This window comes from Saccopteryx bilineata, chromosome 3, assembly GCF_036850765.1.
Source record: "Saccopteryx bilineata isolate mSacBil1 chromosome 3, mSacBil1_pri_phased_curated, whole genome shotgun sequence".
NCBI classification, from domain to species: Eukaryota; Metazoa; Chordata; class Mammalia; order Chiroptera; family Emballonuridae; genus Saccopteryx; species Saccopteryx bilineata.
In genome coordinates this window covers 252785810-252806873 of record NC_089492.1, presented here as the reverse complement: position 1 = coordinate 252806873, position 21064 = coordinate 252785810, and the positions used below count along the sequence as shown (strand labels likewise).

Sequence of the window (21064 nt, the reverse complement as noted above, 5' to 3'; positions counted from 1 at the left end):
CACACAGCTTATAAGTGGCAATGTCATGATTTGAACCCAGACTGTCTGACTTCAAAGCTTATTCTATTTCAGCTAACACTTCCTCCTTGATACTTGAGGAAGTTACCTGGAGGTCATATAATCAAATTCTCTCCTAGGGCAGGATTCTATTCCAGAACATTCCTGACCTGCTTGCGACCCCTGGGGACAAGGGACTCACCACCATGCTGGACTCTCTTTCCACTGTTCACCTGCTCTTTCTCTGCAGTTATTACATTGCTTCCACCAATCCCTGTGAATTCCACTTCCTGGACCAAACTCCAAAGAGCAGTGCTGATCCTTCCTCCACTGGGGCAAAACCCAGACATTGAAAACTCCCCAAAATATCATCCCATGCAAATCTTTCATTCTCTGGCTTAGACATGAAGCTATTCTATCCCACGTCTCACTAGTGAACTCAGAGGGAAAAGCAGCTGTGGTGTAATTAAAAGAAACAAAAACAGGCCTAGATCTGGGACCAAAGGCCTCCGTTCTCATTTGATTCCCACAACACCCATCTCTGCTGTTGATCGCTTGACTCTCTGTGGCTGCTCCTGCCTGGTCACCTTTTCTGGGCTCTGCCTTGCTGCGCTTCAAAGCTGGTGTTCTAAAGAGCTCTCCTGCATAGCTCTCTCCGCACCCTGGCCCTCCGTAAGCTCATCCCTTCATAGCCCACGGCCTCCACATTGGGGTCGCCAGCTCAGTGTCACAGTGCTGTCCTAAACCTCAGGCCACATACCCGAGTGTTCCCCTGCAGTATCTGCCCTGACGTCCTGTGAGTGCCCTCATCACCTCCCCTTCTAATGGACAACCCACCACCTCATCAGCATGCATGTCACTGCCACCAGTCAGTCCCCAAATGCCACAGACGTGCCTTCCCAGTGCCCCTCAGATCCCTCACGGCCATTGCCACCTCGGTTTAGCTACCATCCTTTCTGACCAAGCTGGCTCCCACTTCTCCACGAGCCTGGTGCACACTGCCTTGCATCCACAGCACTCACTCAACAATTGTTTGAGTAGCTCTCTACTCTGGGGAAAAATAGAAACCCCATCCCATACGGATGCAGAGAATGTATGTGCACAGTCCTAGCACTGCACCTGGAACCGGGTATTTCCTATTTACTAAATTAGTCCTTGAAGGTGAAAACCAATGCCTAGTCTTCCCTCTGCACTCCCTCCAGTGTAAGGGTGACCATCTAGTGTAACTCAGTATCTGCAGAACTTAAGTGAACCAGAGAAAACCTCTTCAGGGTAGGTATGCTTTTCTGGTAAGTATTTTAAAATGAAAAGTGCACACCTCTTCTCTCTCTCAGAAGCTTACAAGACAAAGCAGGTAGGCATAGTGGAAAGGGAATTAATCTTGGAGTCAAAAATCTAAATTTGAATTCCACTTTTCCGCTGTGTCTTTAAAAATAAAAAATGACTGTGGTCTTGAATAACAAAACACCACAAAAAAAGAGCAAGACCTCAGCTTGCCTCGGGCATGTTTTTCTTTCCTCCTCTGAACCAGAGCTCTGAAGTACTCTGCACACATACTATTTAATTGTAACAAATAATGTGGTTTTTGAACAAGACAAATCACATCAGACTGAACCTTTAATGGTTAACATTTCAGTAGAATCTGCAACAGATGACAGCAGGCAAGTTCCAATCTTTGCTCCAACATACATCAGTAGAACATGTCAAAACCTAAATTAAAAGTTTTCACTCGCTTTAAAAAAAATAAATCCTTTTGTTGGCAGTCTCCCACTGATGACATATAACAATCTTTGCATATGAAATAGGCTCATCCCCTGCTTTGCTGCTAACTTTGTAGATGTTCCAAAGCATTTCTGGAGCAAGTGATCTATTTGGACCAACGATGCCAAGCTGGGACCTGAGCCCCGAATGAGCTAAAACCACCAAAGCAAGAAGAACGTTTGGAAGCTATTTCCCCAAGTGTGGGGTTGCTTTTAGTCAAGGGGATGATAAAGAATGTTGACTTTTTCCAGATGAACAAAGTCGAATGAAACCTCCAAATCTCACTGCAGGTTTCTGTTCCAAAACACAAGTTTCTGCTACAAAGGTTCCTATTCCCCCTACTTCCTCTCCCCAAGCACAAAAGATTCACCTGTCTTCCCAAAGTCCCTGATTTCGACCTGGCTGACTGCTGCAGACTTCGCTCTGGGCACTGTGGATACAGTAACAAGGCAGGAGGCCCTGGTCCTGCAGGAGCTCGCTATTTGGCCCGAAGACTGGCACGTTTACAAAACAAGTCACAAAATGCTAAGATCCATAAGCCAGGAACAAGCAAAGTAAGAGGAGAGCTCCGAGGAGGGGGGACTCTTTGGGGCAGAGGGAAGAACAGGGAACACCGCAGGGCAATGTATTTTGCCCACTCCTCTATCACAGCCCTCTGCTCACGGGACCAGAAACACGCACATGTCTGCCTTCTCCACCGGAAGGTGAGCTCCCTGGGCAGAGGCACCGCCTCAGACAACGATGACTCCATCTTGGTTGGTTCAAAGGAGTGCCTGAGGGTGTGTTCTCAAGGTGGCGCAAAATACTGCCCCTGAAGGGGCAGGGCAAGGGTGGGCAGGGCTGGAGGCCTGAGGTGGGGTTGGGCGCTGTCAAGGCCGGGCCAGGAAGCTGTCATTCCCCTCAGGAGTCAACAGGGCTGGCTCTAAGGAGAACGGTGAACTAAGATTGTGTTTTAGACCCGCAGTTTTCAACCTTTTTACACTTGGGGATCATTGAAAATAGGAGAATGATTTTGGAGACAGCTAAGGCAAGAAATCACCCCGAGCATAAGGGAACTCAACTAAAATCATTGGGTCTGAAATCTTCGTACATCAGGTGGTTTAACTCTTTTGCAGATCGGCATGAAATTTCTGGTGGACCAGTCCATGGACCTGTGGTTGAAAAACACCGTTTTAGATCATTCTGGCAGCAAGTTAGAAAACAGAGCGGAGACAGGTGACCACTGGAGGCACTGGTTGGTGGGGGACAGCTGGGCAGCCCGAGCGCAGCGACGAAGGAGGGGCTGGGAAGGAAGGCCTGGAGAGGTGACTGCAAACCGAGGAGAGCTGGCCCCTGCTCCACGCTCCCCAGGTGCCTGGCTCCACCCCTGCTCCGCGTTTGTATCAGCCCTGGGCAGAGGCTCCGGGTGATGCCCGCTTCTCCATCACTCGGGCCCCCAACAGAAACCCTACAGGGCAGCGCCCGGAAAAGTCAGTGCTTGCTCCCTCGGTCACGCTGTCATCTCCAGCCCGGTGCCTCAGACGTGTTGGTGCACGGTGCATCCGGGTAAGACAGCCCAGGGTATGGTAAGGGAACACTTGACAACAAAAGAAATTTAGCGCACTTAAATAATAATACCATAGCACAGGTGCCTGGATAGAAAGCACAGAATTTTAAGATGCTGAGTCTGGAGAAGCCAGTTTTGGCCCTGTAGAAAAACTCAAAATTTCTATACCATGAGCCCCACGTGCAGGCTGGGCAGCAGTGAGATAATGGTGAGCTCTCCAAATGGGTAGCTCTCACTCTTCACAACGTGTTTGGCAAATAAGTCAGAGTGTCCGAGGAGAGAGCGCAGCCCCAAGGTGAGCCAAGTCTTGAGTTATGCGACTCTCCACGGAGAATGGGAGCTCCTTTGAGGTCTCCTCAGGAAAATGACAAGTGAAGGGGGCGGGCCAGGCGTGCGCTCTGTAGGAGGGAGGCTGGTCAGAGAAGGGAAGGAGGAGAGTGGGCCTGAAGACTCAGCAACTAAAACTGTCCTGGGTCTCGACCCTTGTGTTGAACTGTAAGCCACACGGACAGTCCTCCCATTTCCGCTCCCTCTTTCCAAGCCCCCTGTGTGGCTGATGGGGATGTCACTGCTTTACGAAGGAGACCGCCCACCGGGGGCCTGGCCCGGGACACCTGGGCTCCTAGGCCGGCTCCGTCACTGATTTGCTGCACACTGCAGCCGCAGGCGAGTCTCTGAGCCTCAGCGTCCTCATCTGCGGGATGGAAACAATAACCATAGCGATCTCCACCATCAGGGTCCCAGGGAGATGTAACGGAGACACGGCACAGGCACTCAGCAAGACTGTCAGTAGAGGTGGGTTTCTTTTTTTTCCCTTTAACTGAAATTGCAATCTGGCAAGAAAAGGGCTATCGCTTAGGGTTTGACACACACTGAACCAGAGTGTGAACCACCACGAGCTGAAGCACGGTCAGCTCCACAGCAGGGGCGCTGGCAGCCCCTGAGTAGGAGAAGAGATGCCCTGGCAGGCAGCTCTGGGGCAGCTTGGGCCCATCCTCACTCAAGTGACACACTTCTCAGCAAAAGCCGTGAGTGACCCTGGAACCACCTGTGAAACCAAGCTGTTGGGGCCAACTAGGGCTTACTTGTGGCTGATTTACAAACAGAAAGCCACTTCTGCTCCCCCTTGAGGGCCCACCTCCTTACACGTGGTGCCACAGCACAGTGGCACTTACATCTAGGCGAGGGCAGAAGATGAGCTCTTTAAGATGATGTCACTGCAAGCAACTCTCAGAGCCACCACCTTCAAGACACGATGGGGTTTCCGGACACACAGGCAAAGTTTTTCCTGGATAAATGATTCCCACACAAACCCTGGCTCTTCCAATCAGGTCTGTAGCCAGGGCAGCGGCTCCAATTTAAAAATTAACCAGCTGATTGGAATTCAAAATGTGGTCTACCACCCTCAAGTTGTTTGTTTCTTTTATCCTTTCTCCTCCCAAGAGTGGGGGGGGGAGCTGAAGAGAGGTAGGGGAAAGTGCTTTGCAGCTCACTCTGCTCCAACTGGCGCAGCCTTCTTCTCAGGACCTACTCTGCCAGTTTCTAGGTGCTGCCTAGGTCAGTGGTTTTCAACCCTTTTACACTTGGGGACCAGTGAAAATGGAGAATTAGCTCAGGGACCGCTAAGGCAAAAATCACCCCAAGCATAAGTGAATTTTACTAAGATCACTGGGTCTATAATCTTCATACAACATCAGTGTGGCTAACTCTCTCACAGACTGGCACAGAATTTCTGGTGGACTGGTGGTTGAAAGACACTGGCCTGGGTGTTTTTCTTCTTTTTTTAATAACCCCAGAGATATATCAGCATTCCAACTTGGAGAATGAATTGATATAGATTTAAGATTCAAGGCCCTCAGACCAATAACTGCATGTGTCTTACTTAGGTGGACTTGCACTGATTTTTAAAATCATGGTTTGTGGGGCTGCCACTGGCCTAAGCAGCCTCTGAGTTGTACCTGAAGAGCCAAGTGCAGTGCTTATGTTGACTGAATGAATAAATGCATGAACGAACACTCTCTAAAAGAGGAAAACAGCTGTTACACAACAAAGGTGCATACATACCAGTGACACCTGACCCACACCACTTCCCCGCTCCTGCTGGCCCTTCCAGATCTAGGAGTCTAATGCAAGCACCAAGAAGCAAACGTGCTTGTCGCCAAAGGGCAGCTAAGCTAAAGTAACTAGTTACAACCTAGTTGCTACTTCCTCTGGTCCATACTCTTGTGGAATTAACTCCCAATCTCTTCCCTAAGGTAATTAAAAGCAAGCAAACAAACTAAATAAAACCCAATCAGCCACAAAAGTTTCCCTTTTCTACGGACTTCCCCTCATTCTGTTTTTCTGAGCCCAGGTGCTGCCAGTGGGCCTACAGCCCTGTGCCCCAGGGTGTGTCGGGAAGGTGGTGAGGATATACAGTCTGTCAAAAAGAGGCCCCAGATGCTTATCCGCCTTCAGCTCTGCTTCCACTCCTCAGCTCCCACAAACCTACTTTCCAGAGACAACAGGAGGTGGAAAGGGTGCCACTCATGAGCTGGAGCTCTACTCTACTGCTAATTTGCCATGGGACCCTGGGCAAGCCACTTCTCTGTTTTGAGCCACAGTTTGCTTCTCTGCCAAATTTAAATATGATACATGCTTGGATTTGTCTATTAGGCTAAATGTGAGAAAGCAAAGGAAGTCAGGAAAAATAGAAAAGGTCTCAAAATTACAAAATACTAGCAATAGCTTCGTTCAGTTCCTAACCTCTGGTTTTCCCTTCCAAGTGAAGGGCAGGGCGGCTTACTGTCTCTGCCGCTCAGGTATCCCCTCCTCACCGGCTAGAAGGTTATACCTCAATATACAACTGATACTTCCCTTTTCCTCTCATGTTTATATCCAAGCCTCCAAAAACTAGCTGGGAAGGAGGGTCCACTGCCTTCACTTTGCAAAGGAAAATGTGCCTCAGCGTGGCAGACAGAACTTGGTGTAGGAGGTGGAGGGGGCAGTTTCCTGTCCTATCACTACTGAATCTCAGTAGCCTCCACTGTCAAATGGGAAGGAGACCACCTGCCCTGTCTATTTCTCAAGGCCCTTGGAAAGCAGGAACGGGAGTTGGGTCTTATCCTGACCTAGAAATGCTTTCCTGGGCCTGGGCTCTCCTCTGGGAGCTTTCTGGGAGACTCGAAGAGGGTGTGGAGGCTGAGGGATGCTAACTAAGGGCCACCACCTCTTTACCTCCACCACCTGGCCAGGGAGAGGCCAGAGAGAGTGGTGCCCAGTGGGCAAGGCCTCCTCAACCTGCCCAAGGATGGCCCCGATGGGGCAAGGATGTCATAGCTTCCCTCTCTGAAGAGGGACTCCCACCGAGAGGAGTCTGACAATATCTGCCTTGCTTCCTCACTCCCACAAGCTATCAATGGCCTTAAAGGGAGAGAGACAGCTAGAGAAACTTGAGACTGAAGAGCAGAGAAAGAAGGTACTGGGTGGAGGTAAGAGAAGGTGAGAGCCAGAGAGATGAAAGTACAACAGGCAGGGAGAGAAAGGGAAAGTGAAGAGCCAGGAGTGAAGAAACAGAGAGGACAGACACAGAAAAAGAGAAGAGACAGACTGACAGCGCGGGAGTGTCGGAAGGCGGGGAAGACAAAGGGGGACCTTTCGGTATTTTTAACTGGTCTGGCCTTTTAGAGACACCCCGTGCCCCAAAGAAAAGCCTAGGCGGCGGGAGGAGGAGGCCTGAGCAGGTAGTGGCTCACCCCGGCCCCCTCCGCCCTGCACCCGGCCTCCGCCTGGGTCCCCCCATCCCTCCTGGCCCTTCGCTCACCTGCCAGCGCCAGGATCTGGGCCTTGTGGAGCAGCAGCGCACCCCAGTCGCGGGGCGCGCGCTGGGGGCTCTCGGGCCCGGCGCCCAGCTCCTCGGGGCCCCGGTACACAGCGTACACCTTCTGGTTGTCAAAATCCAGCCGGGAGCGGGGGCTGAAGTCGCGCACGCACGACACGGGCAGCGCGTAGCAGACGTTGTCCTCCAGGAACCGCACAAAGGCGTACATGGTGGGCGTCGGGGGCGGGCCCCAGGCTGGCGCGGTGCTAGGGACCCGGCGGGGGGCGCGAGTCGCGCTGCCGGGCCGGGGGGGCGGGGGCGGCTCCCCGGGCCCCGGGGTCCCCCCACTGTTATTGTTCCTGAAAGCACCGATCTGCCAATCGGCTGCTCTGGCCTGGGCGCGGAAAAGAGAGGGAGGGGAGAGGGGGGCGGGGGGCAGACGAGGGGGGTTTGGAAGCGCCCTGCCACTTGCAAAGTCAGACCCGAGCAATCACAGCCGGAGCGCCTTTCGAGTAGGAAGGGAGAGGGCAGAGAAATTTAAGTGCAATAATAATAATTACAATAGCATTGCAGAAAAGAATGCATTGACTAAAAGTCGCGCTGCGGGCAGGATTATATTGCTTCAACAATCGCACTGCAAAACAAATTGCAACAAAAAAACGGCATTGCAAAGGATAGGAGAGAGTGTGATAGAATGAATGTGGGAGAGAGCAATCTTGTTTGGATCTTAACTGTAAACTTGCACTTGCAAGCGAGCAGAATTTTGGGGTGTTTCAAATCATTTTAGCCACGCCTCTCAGCCCCTATACCCCCCCCCCCCCCCCCACACACACACTCCTCACCCTCCCTTTTTTTAAATTTTGCAAAACTGCCAGCTCCCGCTGTGGGGAGGGTCAGTCCGACAGAGACGTTCCTCCAGCCTGCCAAACTAGTTCTGACCAGTACTGGGCTTATCTGGGACTTCCAGTTGGGCCAGTTGGCTGGGGTGGTGGAAGGTTTGTGGAGGGCCAGAGCCGTGGCCGCCCCTCTCCCTGTAGTCTTCCTCCACTAGAACACCCCTCCACAACATTCCTGTCTCTGAACTGGGACCAGTTGGAGTGAAGTGGGCAGTTGAGGGGTGTTCTGAGGAAGGCAAGACCAGGGCTGGCTGCATATATCTGGAGCATCTTGAAGAGTTCAAGAATGGGACACCGTGAAATAGCAGTTTTTGCTCTGTCCCTAACATCAGAGGCAGAAGAGACCTTGGAGGATTTTGGGTCTTCCCAGTCAGGCTATGAACACCAGTTGAAAGAAGGCCCCACAGTCCTAGGAACCCCAACTCACATCAAAGCGGGTCTGCACCCTCACAGTGATGCCTCTGAGAGTGTAGGCTTTGTCTCAAATATGGCTGCTCATATCCGCTGATATAAGTATTGCCAAGCTCAGACCTGGCACTTGGTAGGGACTCAATGAATTCTGGGTGAAAAATAATAAAAATCCACATTCACCCAGCCGTCCAGTCATTCATTAATTTATTCAAGCAACCAGTATTCACTGGATATGTCCTACATGCCAGATTCTGGGATAGGTGCTGGTCGTAGAGTCAGACAGACAGGACAAACACCTGGATTCCTTCATGTTAGTATATCAGAACTGAAGTTTCATTGTTGAATTCCTGTGCCAAAATTAGGTCACTATATGAATAACATAGCTTCCCTGCCCTTAATACCCTTATAATCTGGTCTGAGAGTATGAAAAAAAGCATTTATATTATAGTGAGAAAAATGGTCTCATTAGAGGCATGCTTACTTCAAACCCTAGCCACAATTAAGTGCTACCTTTTCAAAAAAATTCATCTTAATGAACCAACCTGTAAGAAAAAATAAAAATAAATGCACTAAAGTGTTGTTTCTTAATAGTGATGGGTGATTTTGTTTACTCTGTGTTTTACATTTATAGCTCTATATTTACCTTTCCCACAATAAGCAGGTATGACTTTATAGTCAGAACACGTAAAACATTACTCTTTTGAAACCACTGTGCTCACATTTCAGATCAGTTACACTAATGATGAAGTATATAAAGCAAAACACCCAAATGATTTTACCGTGATGTAAGGAAGATGTTGTGCAGACAAACCCCATCAACACACGCCTCCCAGGTCCCAGTGTACAGGTCAGGTCCAGCTCCCTTAACCTATGCCTCTATATATACGGGGACAGTCAGGCATGACCATGAGTCGTCCTGCATGCAGATATTGGCCCTACATTGCCCCACACTCTAGTGGAAAAAAGAGGAGCCACTCATTGTTCCACCAGATTCACCTTCACAGTTATGATCATAAGCGGGTTTTTATTTTAAGTATACATTCCTATGGTCATCAAGAGGAAGTAATGTGTAGCAAGACTTCTGATCATTCACAGGCTGGTGTGATCATGCAGAGTCGAGTCAAGACCATACTCCCAGGGTTTACACATACCAAAGTCCCCTTCAAAGATATGGGAAACCTTGGGATCCTCTCTCCTTAGGATCTTGTCTGTCTTCTGCCTAGACATCTTCATGTTCAGTGAAAGTCCATGAAGCACTAAACTATGTTTGCCAAATAATTTCAAGTAACACCATGGCCAACTGCCTATCCCATCTAAATGAAGGCGACTCCAAAAAATGTTACCGGTCTCATCTCTCACCACCTTCCTGGACGTAGTACACTCCAGACACATTAGACTATTTGACATTCCCAAAGAGAGCAGGTTTTATGATTTCCCACGCCTTTGTGCATGCTCAGTCCTCACCCCGGGAAGTATTTCCTCCTGGAGAGCAAACACTTCCCCTGCAGGCCAGCTCAACGCCACCTCCTTTCCCAAGCCTCATTTAACCACGGACTCTCCTCAAACACAGGGGTTCTCCTTCTACTATATTGCTTTGTCCCAGAAACTTCTACATTCCTTCATGAGAATGAGGTCTTTGTGGGGTAACAAAAAGGCTGAGTAACTTCAACATCCCAGATTCCTAGCACAGGGCTGGGAGTAAATGATTATAAAACAAATGCATTAAGAAAGACACAGAGAGCACAAATAGCAAACCTTTGCCAGTTGTTTCTGAAACTCTGCCTCTTCTTTTCACAGTTGGAGCTGAATCCCAACTCTGTATTTCCCATGCCCAGTGAGTGACCAAAGGGCTGAACACTGATTCCACTCCTTATAAAACAGACACATTTATGAACATAATAAATACCACTTCACTCCCAAGTTCAAACAAATTCTCCACCCAAGTAAGTCAGTGTAAATTATTCTCATAAGTGGGCATTCCATTTCTAAGAACCCAGAAAGAAGAAAAGAACAAACAATGAAATGAATACCAACAGAGTAAACAGACTCAAATACATTTTGCATGTAGCTGTGCAGAATGGATTCTAGAGCAGGAATGACAGGTACAGGAAACTCAAAGAAACACCCCTTGTGCAGCAGCCTCAGAGCAACCAAAAGACACCCAGAGTTTCTGCTTTCTGTGTGACTCTAACAGTCTTTTAACACAGCTTCGTGGGGAACCTACTAAGTGCTTCCTATGCCCCAGTGAAAACCATCCCAGTGCCTCTTTGATCCAGAGACCATACCCCCAGGGTTTACACATACCAGAAACTCAAGATGTTGATGATTCATTGATTGGCAAGTAAAGACAGTTCAAAGGTACAAACTTCAGAGGCGCATAAAAATATCCAGTTCAACCAAATCATGATTGAATCCCCTCTTCAATGCCCCTGCCAGATGGACATCCAGGTACCTCTTATACAGTTCTAATGCCAGGAAGTTTACCATCAACCCTTAGCTTGGGAAAGCTACTGACTGACTATGGGAAAGGCCTTTCTTACTCACACAGAGGCAGGATCTTACACTTTGTAGCTGTAACATCAGCCCTTCAAAGATATGGGAAACCTTGGGATCCTCTCTCCTTAGGATCTTGTCTGTCTTCTGCCTAGACATCTTCATGTCCTTCACCAGTCTCTCATCTTATGACCTGGGTTCAGTGATGATAATTGTGGTATCTATCCCCCCCCCCCAAAGCATACCATCAACCTTGCATGCCAGGCACCAAAAAGTACATACGATCTCAATTTCATCCTAAACCCTTGAAGTAGATCTTAACTCCACGACCGAGTTAAGAGCACTGAGACTTATGGCGAAGCAGTTTGGCACTGGGGAGTCCTGGATGGCTTGGGGTCCTACCTGCATTTTAGACATTTAGAAGAGAAGCTATGTGGGTGAGGGTTTAGAGAGGAGGCAAGGCTGGGGAATGGGAGAACTGTGATGAGGCTGACTGTCCTCTCCCTGGCCCTCCCCTAACTCCCTCTTTCTGTGGACCAAATGTGCCTTGCCTCTCATCCAAGTTATTTTAATGGAGCAGAAAATGTACACATCTGGGGCAGCTCTGCAACTGCGTCTCCACTGTGCTTTCCTGTTGAGTGTTGCAGAACCTTGGGCTAATGTCAAGCTCCTCCAGTTTAGCCAGCTGAAGCATGTTCGGTGGCAGCAGCGGGACTTGTGTTTCATATTATTGTGTGGAATTCTCAATGTACTTTGCAGAACTATTTTAAGGAGACCTGGGTTCTGTGCATTTTTAAAGCAATTGGAGCATGTCTTTTCAACCTCTCTGCTAATGATTGACCACATTTTTTCATGATTTTGCTTTCCCACCCCCCGTGATAGTTAATTTGATTTTTTCAAGTATTTGTTTTTTAAATTCTTTTTATTTATTTTCAAAAATTTTGCCAAGAAAAGTAACTTGCTGTGCAATAATCTCAGGACCACTGTCTTCTTGGGTTAAGTTAAGGAAGGAATGTTGATACATGGTTAGGAGGACCTGGAACTGTTGGGTGGCCCATGGAGGGGATTACCTTGAGCTGGGTGCTGTCACCTCAAAGCCAGGGCATCAACCCAGTGCATCCATGTGAACCCCTGAACATGAAGTCTAGTTGAGATTGGTTGTGGGGTTTGGGCAGGGGAAGAAAGGGGCAACAGAGAGGAGGAAGGAAGGAAAGAGAGAAGTTGCATATTGACTAGAGGCCAGTGAACACCATTGTCCTCCCTGTCTTCCTCCTGGAGTTAGAGGGATTGCAGATTTATTATATAGGTGACAGGTTGGAGGGCTAAAGGAATGTGGGCTTTAGACTCAGACAAGGGGTTACGCCTCACTTTGCCTCATCTTTGCTGTGACTTCAGGCAAGACAGTTTACCTCCTTGAGCCTCAGTTTTCTTACCTGAAAAATGGGGCTGTTGAAACATATCTTCTGAAGGCATTATAGAAATCAAGGCAGAAGTTTTTGACCCTTTCTATGTATAGGATCACCTGAGTTTAGGAAACATTTCACTCCATTGAGCACCTCTGAGTTGGAACATTTTAAGGTAACATGTTAGTCATATGGGAAATTCTCGACCAGGTGTAGATATTATTATTTTCAGGGAAAATACAAAAGGCTCTAGGATATAATTTCTCTAGGGTATAATTTCATCTGAAATATGACATACTACTAATACAAAAAGATGACATTATATTGTCATCTTAGGCTCTGGATCCAAATCCTGGACCAATAAAGCAGGCCTGTCCTTACCAAGTTTGTGGCCATCGACAAGTTTCTTAAGCTCTCCAAACTTCACTTTCCTCATGGGAATCTTAATACATGTGACACCATAGGGTTGTTATAAGAAGTGCCCCCAACCTTTTTTGGGCCACAGACCGGTTTAATGTCAGAAAATATATTCACGGACCAGCCTTTAGGGTGGGATGGATAAATGCATCATGTGACTGAGACAGCATCAAGAGAGAGTCTTAGACGGATGTAACAAAGGGAATCTGGTCATTTTTTAAAAATAAAACATTATTCAGACTTAAATATAAATAAAACGGAGATAATGTAAGTTATTTATTCTTTCTCTGTGGACCAATACAAAATGGCCCACGCACCAGTACTGGTCCGCGGCCTGGGGTTTGGGGCCGACTGGTTATAAGAAATAAATGAGATAGTCCATGTAAAATGCTTGGCACAGTACTTAACACATGGTGAGTCCTCAATAAATGATAATTGCTATTATTACTGTTATCTTTATTATTGTTGTTGTTGTTATTATTATTATTATTATTAGGAGAGCTCTAATACCTATACTGCAAGTAGGTTGTGCAATAAATGTTTATTACATAAATTAAATTTAATGAGCTGAACAACACTGAAAATTATCCAAAAAAATCCATCCCAGAATGTTTCCAAACAAGTGTCATTCCCTTCAAGTGACAGCCTGTGGGCACAGGTCATGGTCACCAAAGAAACTTTCTGCTCTTACACGTCAGGAGCCTCTGAGACTACCGGCTTTGTCTAAACTTCACAGCAAAACTTCCAAGATATTGTGTTTGGAGCCACAAAAACAAGTCATTCTTTCAAACTGACTTTGTTGAGTAGTTCAGAAGAAATAAAAACATTTGTGCATTATATAAAATATAAAACACAAAAAGCATTTACAGTCATTGGCATTTGTGAACGTGAATCTTGGCTTGATGTTCAGATCATGCAGACCACGGTCAAGTTCAACCAATCATATCTCAGCTACATTATGATCTCATGTGAGTCACACGAATCTCAGGTGGTCACATGAATGATATGATTCCAGGCCTTTTACTCCAGGAACAGTATAGTTGTCCCTCAGTATCCCTACGGGATGGGTCCCAGGACCATCCACAGATCAAGTCTCTCACATAAAAGGGCATAGCACAATGAACACAGTCAGGCCTCTGCATGCAAGGATTCCCAACTGTGGACTGAAAACAGTTTACCATCCAGTGTTGGTTGAATCCATGGAAACCCTTGGATACGAGGGCTGACTGTATATACTCCACATATGCAACACAAAAATGACTTCCCAGTGGTTGAAGACCAAAAGGAATGTATATAGAAGAGGCTGTCACAAGGAAACAACACATAAATTATTTTTGAAAAAGAAACAAACAAAAAGTGGTTTACCCTGGAAGAATGCAACTTGCCTCAGTTGTGAGTGTCAATTAGTGGTCGAGTAGTTTTAGAAGCTACCTCTGATTTCCTCTATTAAATTAAATCATTGTGTCATTTTTTTTTTTTCCAGCTGAAATGTCACTTCCTCAGCAAAGTCCTCCCTGTCTTCCTCCTCCCATTCCCCTCCATAGGCTAAGCTCAGGTTCCCGGTACATATTTCCACAGCTCCTTATATTACTCTTCCTGGAGTTTATCATAGTATGGCATATATATTTATTCTATTCTCGCCCATCTTAACTCCATTAGAAAAGAGACCCTATCTGTTTTTTCTCACCATTGTCTCCTGGCACCTTGCCTGGCATACAGGAGACTCCAAACAAACACTCGATGAGTGAGTGCATGTCTGAAGCACAGGCCCTCGGGGAGAGAAGGCCCCCAAAGTTGAGGAGGGAGAGGTGATCCAACAGCTTCATTTTGTCCCTCTGAGTCTCACCTTCTGCTTGTGAGTGTATCTCTGTTTCCTCATCGCCACCGTGTCTATCTGCCACAACCTGGCCCCCAAAGCAAAGTCCCTTCTGTAGTTTTCACTTAGTACCACTAGACAGGTTGACATTTTCAAAATGTTTTTCGAATATAAAGTGACAATAAAATAGAAATAATTACAGAAAAAAATGCACAAAGCTGGAAAACAGGAATAATTACAGAAATATGCACACAGCAGAAAAACAGTCAAGTTGGCAGTCACACATAGTTGGCAAACACTAATACAATAACAATAAAATAGTATCTGTACCTTCACTGACATGGTCTGTGGTCCTCCCAGGAACAAGATTCCACCTCATCCTATAAGGCTAGACTTCCTTTTTACCTTGCTGTTGGCTGGACATCATCGACTTTCCAACCCCCTACTCATTAGGGTGCTTACTACCTCATCCTAATCTTGTGATGATTTCAACATTATTTGGGAGGTCACCAACCCTCCCCCAAAGACCACTTGCTAGTAGTTCTCTGGTTACCATCTCTGCTCATCTCAAGCAATCTTTGGCTCAGAATGCCTGCCCTTTATGTGTCTTCAGAGGGCCAGAGTGCGCCCTACTTTGCCATTCGCTCGTAGGTTTTTGCTCGATAACTCTGAGCTGCCGTTCGAAGCCAGAGGCGCAAAAGAGAAGGTTCATTCAGAGAGTTAAGTCATCACAGAAACACACCACAAGTCATAAACAAGTCTAATTTTCTTAAGACTGTCTCCTGACCATACCATAAACTCAATACAAAGTCAGAGAAAATGAATGAAAATGGAACTAACAATTATTGATTTCCGCGATAGAAACCGTACTGGGTTGCTTTACATATCAGCTCCTTTAATCTTTTCAAAATGTCTCATGAGGTTGAGACTATGATCTCCGCTTTTCTGATGAGGAAACCAAGGCTCCGAGATGTGGGAGAAGTTTTCAGTAGTCACGTGGAGAAGACTTGAACCTTGGCTTGTTGACTCAACGCCGGGGTTCAGAGGGCTGTGTGAATACAGGCCTTTCCTCAGAGCTTCCGAGGAACAGCGGCTGAATTGACTGTGGGACCCTGCTCTGCTCCCGTTTCTCCCAGAGGTTGACCCCCCATCTAGAAATACGAGAACTATGGGAACTTCTGGGAAAGTCCAATATCTATCATTCTAAGCATCCCTCACTTGAGTAACTAATCTTTCTTTGATTACTGATGATTTGACTCTATTTGGGGTTTTTCAAATCATGTTCCCCTTACTCCAGAGACTTAGAATTTTCAAGCATTCTGAGGTTTCTAAATGCTCGAGCCGATTTGTATAGTTTTATACCCAACACTGGTGGCCAGAGAGTTGGCATCTGGTGGGAATCACCCGTCACTGCATGGCCTGGCTGGAGGCTCTGAGCCAGAACAAAAGTGGGTCAGAGAGCTCCAGTCAGAAGTATCTCTGTGAAAAGTGTCCCCCTCTTCTGTTTTTCCCTTCTATTCCTTGAAGGAATAAGAATAGAAATAAAAGCAGTGAACCTTTGTGGAATGCTCACCTCATGCCGGGCTTTATAGACATTCTCATTTAATCCTCCAAACCATCTAGATGGTAGGTGCTTCTAGTGTTAGCCTCATGTTAAAGGTGAGAGACCTCAGGCATAGCATAGGGATTTTAGGTAACTTGCCCGAGGTCACAGAGGAGCAAATGGTGGAGCCAGGTTGCAAACTCAGGCTACTTGACCCCAGATCCCCAACCCTGGACTTCTCTACCCCAATTCTGGTTCCCTTCGAGTTTGACTCTTGCCTCAGTGAGGGAAAGCTCTGTGCTTCTGGAGAGGAAGGAGAGGCAATAGAGTGTTTATCCTCAAAGGGTCACACGCTGGTTCTCTGGATGTCCAGCACACCATGAGTGGTCCAGGTGAGACCCTGGCAGGTACTATCTCAGAGAGCACTCTGGAATTCGCTGATATTTTCATCCTATGTTGTGGTAGATGGAGTATATAAGTATAAAGTATTAAGAAGATTTTCTGTTATTTATTCAAAACCAGTTTATTTAGTAACACAATAGAATCATTTATTATTATGCAAACCAAAGAAAATGTCTTTGAGCTCCAAGTTTTTATATTATGGTGGAAAAATGACTTATATATATGACATATAACATGCTTTTGGTCAGTGTTTGTTTTTTGTGTACAGTACTGTATTCCTTTAGTGCTGGTAGTAGAAAATTGGAGCGCGGAATTTCAAAACCCTACCTTTCCTTCCTTACTACTAGGCACACCTTTATTATCATGGAAAAGAAATAGCAAGAATAGAGGGAAAAGAGATAATCAGTTAAGGGTGAGGCATTTCCACCCCTAAAACATAGGTAGGACAGAAGCAAGGCACACAAGGGTAGGTGAGACTCTGGCTGAAATGTCTGGGGAGACGTTTGACTCAACTGGGTGGCAGAGCAGGTCGCTGGCCAGCACCCTCTCTCCCCCCTGCTAATGCATCCTGCCACCCTGCTGGGCCATTAGACAGTCTCTGATCACTGAGATCTGCTGATGGCTCTGCGACCCACTCTAGAGAGGGAGCAGGGTGCACAAGAGGACACAGGGCAATACGGACAATGAGAAGCGCAGGGGCTTTGAACTTAGATTTGGGTTCAATGACTGCTTCATCACCAAGGTACTGTGGGTCCTTGGGCCAATCTGTGCCCCCTAGGTGTTGCGACTGTTAAGAGTTTCATAGGTTCTCGTGGTGTCTAACAGGCTGTGCGTGTGAAGGGCCTGGCAAGCACGATGCTTCACGTACAGTAGGATCCAGAAACCATCAGCTGTCTTTTCCATTTGCAACCTCTGAGAAATCCTGTGTTACCTTTTCCTTTCAGAAGGCCAAGGTATTGACAAAGACATATGCCCGAAGCCGGTTGTTTCTGAGTGAAGTGTCTCCCCCATCCCCAAGTGCCAGGCAGTTCTCTGCAGAGATGCCTCCCACTGTCCCTTCCTGGCCGGCACTAGGCAGCATGCCTTGTTTAACAGAGCAGGGACTTAGTAAGATCTGTACTTCTATCCTATCCAGTGTTGGGACTTGAGCTTGGGGGTTTTATTGTCTGCTTTGAAAATCATGTTCAGATTTTGTGTATTTAAAACACGCCTTTGGAATTGTGAAACATAGTGTTCTCAATCATAAAAAAGGATGAATTATGTTACGGCTTCCTGTTCCCATTTCTGGGTTCTTTTTTGTCTCCTGTGTGAATTTCTCTGTGGTGGCCTGCCTATGTCTTAAATCATCTGGGATACTGTCTGTGAAAAATTTGGGCACGATTCTTAACCCCTGTATGACTGCCTCATTCATTCATTCATTCATTCACTGATGAACTATCTATTTGTGGACGGCTTATTAGTGCCAGAAGCTCTGCTTAATATTTGGGATACAGTGGAGAGCCAGACAGACTGAGTTTCCTTATCTATAATGTGAGAAATGAAAATCTTCCAGGACTGTTGAGAGGAGTGAATGAGATAAGATATGTAAAAGAGAGAATGAGACAAGAGAATTAAAATTTATTGAGCTCCCTACCCTGTCCCTGGCAATGCTAGGTGCTCTGCATGCAATCCTCATCGTAACCTTAGAAACTAATTATTGTTACCCTTATTTTAAAGACGCATCGACTGAGGTTCGAAGAGGGAAAGTGAGGGCCTATCTCATGCCCTGGATTCCAACCCGGTGTGAAGTCCATGCAACTCCCACTTTGCTATGTCACCTCCAGTGGTCCCTGGCGTGTTGCTTGTCATTCAGGTATGTAAGGTCCCATCACCAGCTCCATGTAAAATCTGGTAGGCGGTGCTCTCCTTCCTGCTCGCTGACACCTCTGATAACACCACTGTGGTTCATTTAGAGTAAGACGTACTTGCATGGAAAATCCAAATCCTGTCCCCTATTTCCTCAGGGAACAAATACAATAAACTTAATGATTTAAATTTGCTGTTGAAATACGAAAACAGTTATCACTAACTTCGAGTCACCGGGGAAGGACTCTGGTGCTCCTAGGAGACCGCCGGGACACGGGCTCTTGGCAAGAGGAGCGAGCGTTCTTTTTCCCAGGCCAACCCTTCTCTGCTGCGGCGACCTTGAAAGATGAAATGTTCAAGACTCTGTCTCTCTGACTCTCCCCCACTCCCCGGAGGAGGCGCACCCCCACTGCACAAACCTCAAGGCACATTTTCCCACTCGAGATGCTCGGTGTCCACGGAAGGAAGAGTCTGGCAGGACACGCCCCCGTGTGCCCGCGCTTTCCCGCAGCGGAGAGCAGAGTGGGGAGTGAAGTCCCCGTGCTCACCTCTGCGAGGGGGCTGCAGCGCACCCTGAGCTAACAGGCTGGCCTGGCGCCCGCCCCTCCCCTCCTCCACCTCCCTGCTGGGACGGTCACAGCAAGAGCGCAACAGATTCACTAGGATAGGAGTCAGACAAGCACTGTCCACAGGGCTTTAACTCTCCCAGCAAACCCTTTGTTTGGTATTAAGAAAGGAATGGTGGTGGCTGAGAGTGCTTGTTGTCACAGAAAACCTGTGAGGGTGACCAGAATGAAAGACACAGAAGGAGCAAAGCAGAGCTATGCATGCAAAAAATAAATGGAAAAAAAAAAAAAAGGTAACATAAAAGAAAGAAATCTGTTCTTTGGCACAGAGAAACTTCATCCTTAAGATTTTTTTCCTCTTTTTTTTTTGGCAATGTAATAAACACCTTAAAATAGAGTTATAAAACGGAAACAGATTCTGTAGAAGCAGGAAAGCAAGAATAGTGACTTCAGAGAGAACTTACAGCCCAAACTTCTCATTCTAGAGATGATGAAACAGCACAGATGGACAGTGATTCACCCGAGGTCGGCGCTAGCCTCTGACAGAGTCAGTGCTGGAGCCCAGCTTGCACCGGCCCCTCTCTGCCCTGCTTCCCCACGCTTTCTCTTGGTCATAGGAAGGCCTTCAGTAAAAGGTGCTCTCACCCTCTGCATGGCATTGGCTTACCTACCCCTAGAGAAACGGATAATTCATCTTCAAGGTTCAGCATTGAGAAAAGCCTCTCCTAGCTGGGAGGGGGTAGTGAGAGGCCCTCCCAGTTCTGTCCCCTTGGGTGGGACCTTCCCCTTGAGTCTCTCTCCAATCCTACCGCCATTTCCATGCTGCACCCCACACACACACCCGCCCCGCCACCTCCACCATACTTACCCTTTATTCCCCCACCCCCAGATCAGGGGTACTGTTGACTCTCTAACAACTCTGGTGAAAGCATGGACCCAGCCTGTTTTGGGGGGTTGCCCTAAGTATATCTGAGGCAGTCTGGGTTCCCAAAGAGGCTTGACTGAAAGAAAAGGCAGCAGGGTGTAGTGGAGTGATCTGGGTTCTGAAACAGACCTGATGTCAAATCCCAGCTCCACAGCCATTCGCTGTGCAGAGCTGAGCAAGCCGCTTGGCTTCTCTACAGTTTGGCTTCCATACCTGAGGGGTAGGGAGACCTACCTCCCAGGGTATTTGGTGCAGTTAAGCGAGAAAGCATACAACAGCATCTAGCATAGATCTCTGCACACAGTGGGCACGGGTATACATAAAGCATTTAAAAATCTGATCTAGAAAGCACAGGTTTGTAGTCAATCATTCAAAGGGTATTTCCTGGGCCCCCTTCTCTGTGCCAGACCCTGTGCTGACTGCTGGGACAGAGACACACAAGAAAGGGTCCTTACTCTGCAGGAAATACTTTTCTCGTAGGTGTTGTGGGTTGAGTTGTGCTTCCTCCTTGCCCACCCCAAATCCCCAAAGCTATGTTGAAGTCTTAAACCCTGGTATCTAAAAATGTGACCTTATTTAGAAATAGGGTATTTGTGGATGTAATCAAGTTAAGATGAGGTCATGTGACTTGATGTCCTTATGAGAAGAAGAATGACTTCACATGAAGACAGAGACACAGGTATATGCTGCTATGTGACTACAGAGGCAGAAACCGGAGTGATGCCGCTAAAGGACACCAGAGAACCGACAGCCACCAAAGGAAACTAGGGAGAGGCCGGGACGGATTCTCCCCGGAGTCCCCGAAGAAGCATGGCTCTGCTGACACCTTTGGACGCCCAGCCTCCAACAGCGAGGGAAGAAATACATGTCTGTTGTTGTAAGTTGCCTGGTTTGTGGACTTTGTTACAGCAGCCTTTGGAAACTAAGACAAGCGGGGAGGTGTGCAAGCAAGCAAGTGCGGTCATTATAACAGAAGTGGAATAACATTTATGGAGTTCCCTGAGCCGGGCCTGTTACATTTATTCAATGATAATTATGCGATCTTGGTTAAACCAGGAAGGCTTCTTGTCAGCCTTGGTGCTAATGGACGTCTGTGTAAGTGGAGGTAGTCTGTCCAGGAAACGGGCAGCCCAGTCTGCCGAGAGCAGGGCTGAGCTCTCAAGGGGACCCCGAAGCTGGCGGTCCGGGAGGGGAGGGAGAAGAGGCGGCACTTGGGCTAGAGAGCCCAGCGCGTGTGGGGAAGC

General features: G+C 47.4%; 2 protein-coding genes across 3 annotated transcripts in view; both read right to left on the bottom strand.

Annotated features, from left to right (window-relative positions):
• The window catches only part of BEND5 (BEN domain containing 5), a 51619-nt gene extending 44146 nt beyond the window's left edge, over positions 1-7473 (bottom strand). The window contains exons 1-2 of one of the 2 annotated variants that reach the window (XM_066269239.1): positions 7107-7473; positions 2820-2909 (exon numbers count right to left, since the gene is read on the bottom strand). In XM_066269239.1, the coding sequence (XP_066125336.1) occupies positions 2820-2909; positions 7107-7332 (316 nt within the window). In that variant the 5' untranslated portion in view covers positions 7333-7473. The remainder of the gene's footprint in view (positions 1-2819; positions 2910-7106) is intronic. The other variant, XM_066269240.1, reaches the window with a different exon arrangement.
• AGBL4 (AGBL carboxypeptidase 4) overlaps positions 1-21064 on the bottom strand; it is a 1318466-nt gene that overhangs the window by 243761 nt on the left and 1053641 nt on the right. The window lies entirely within an intron of this gene.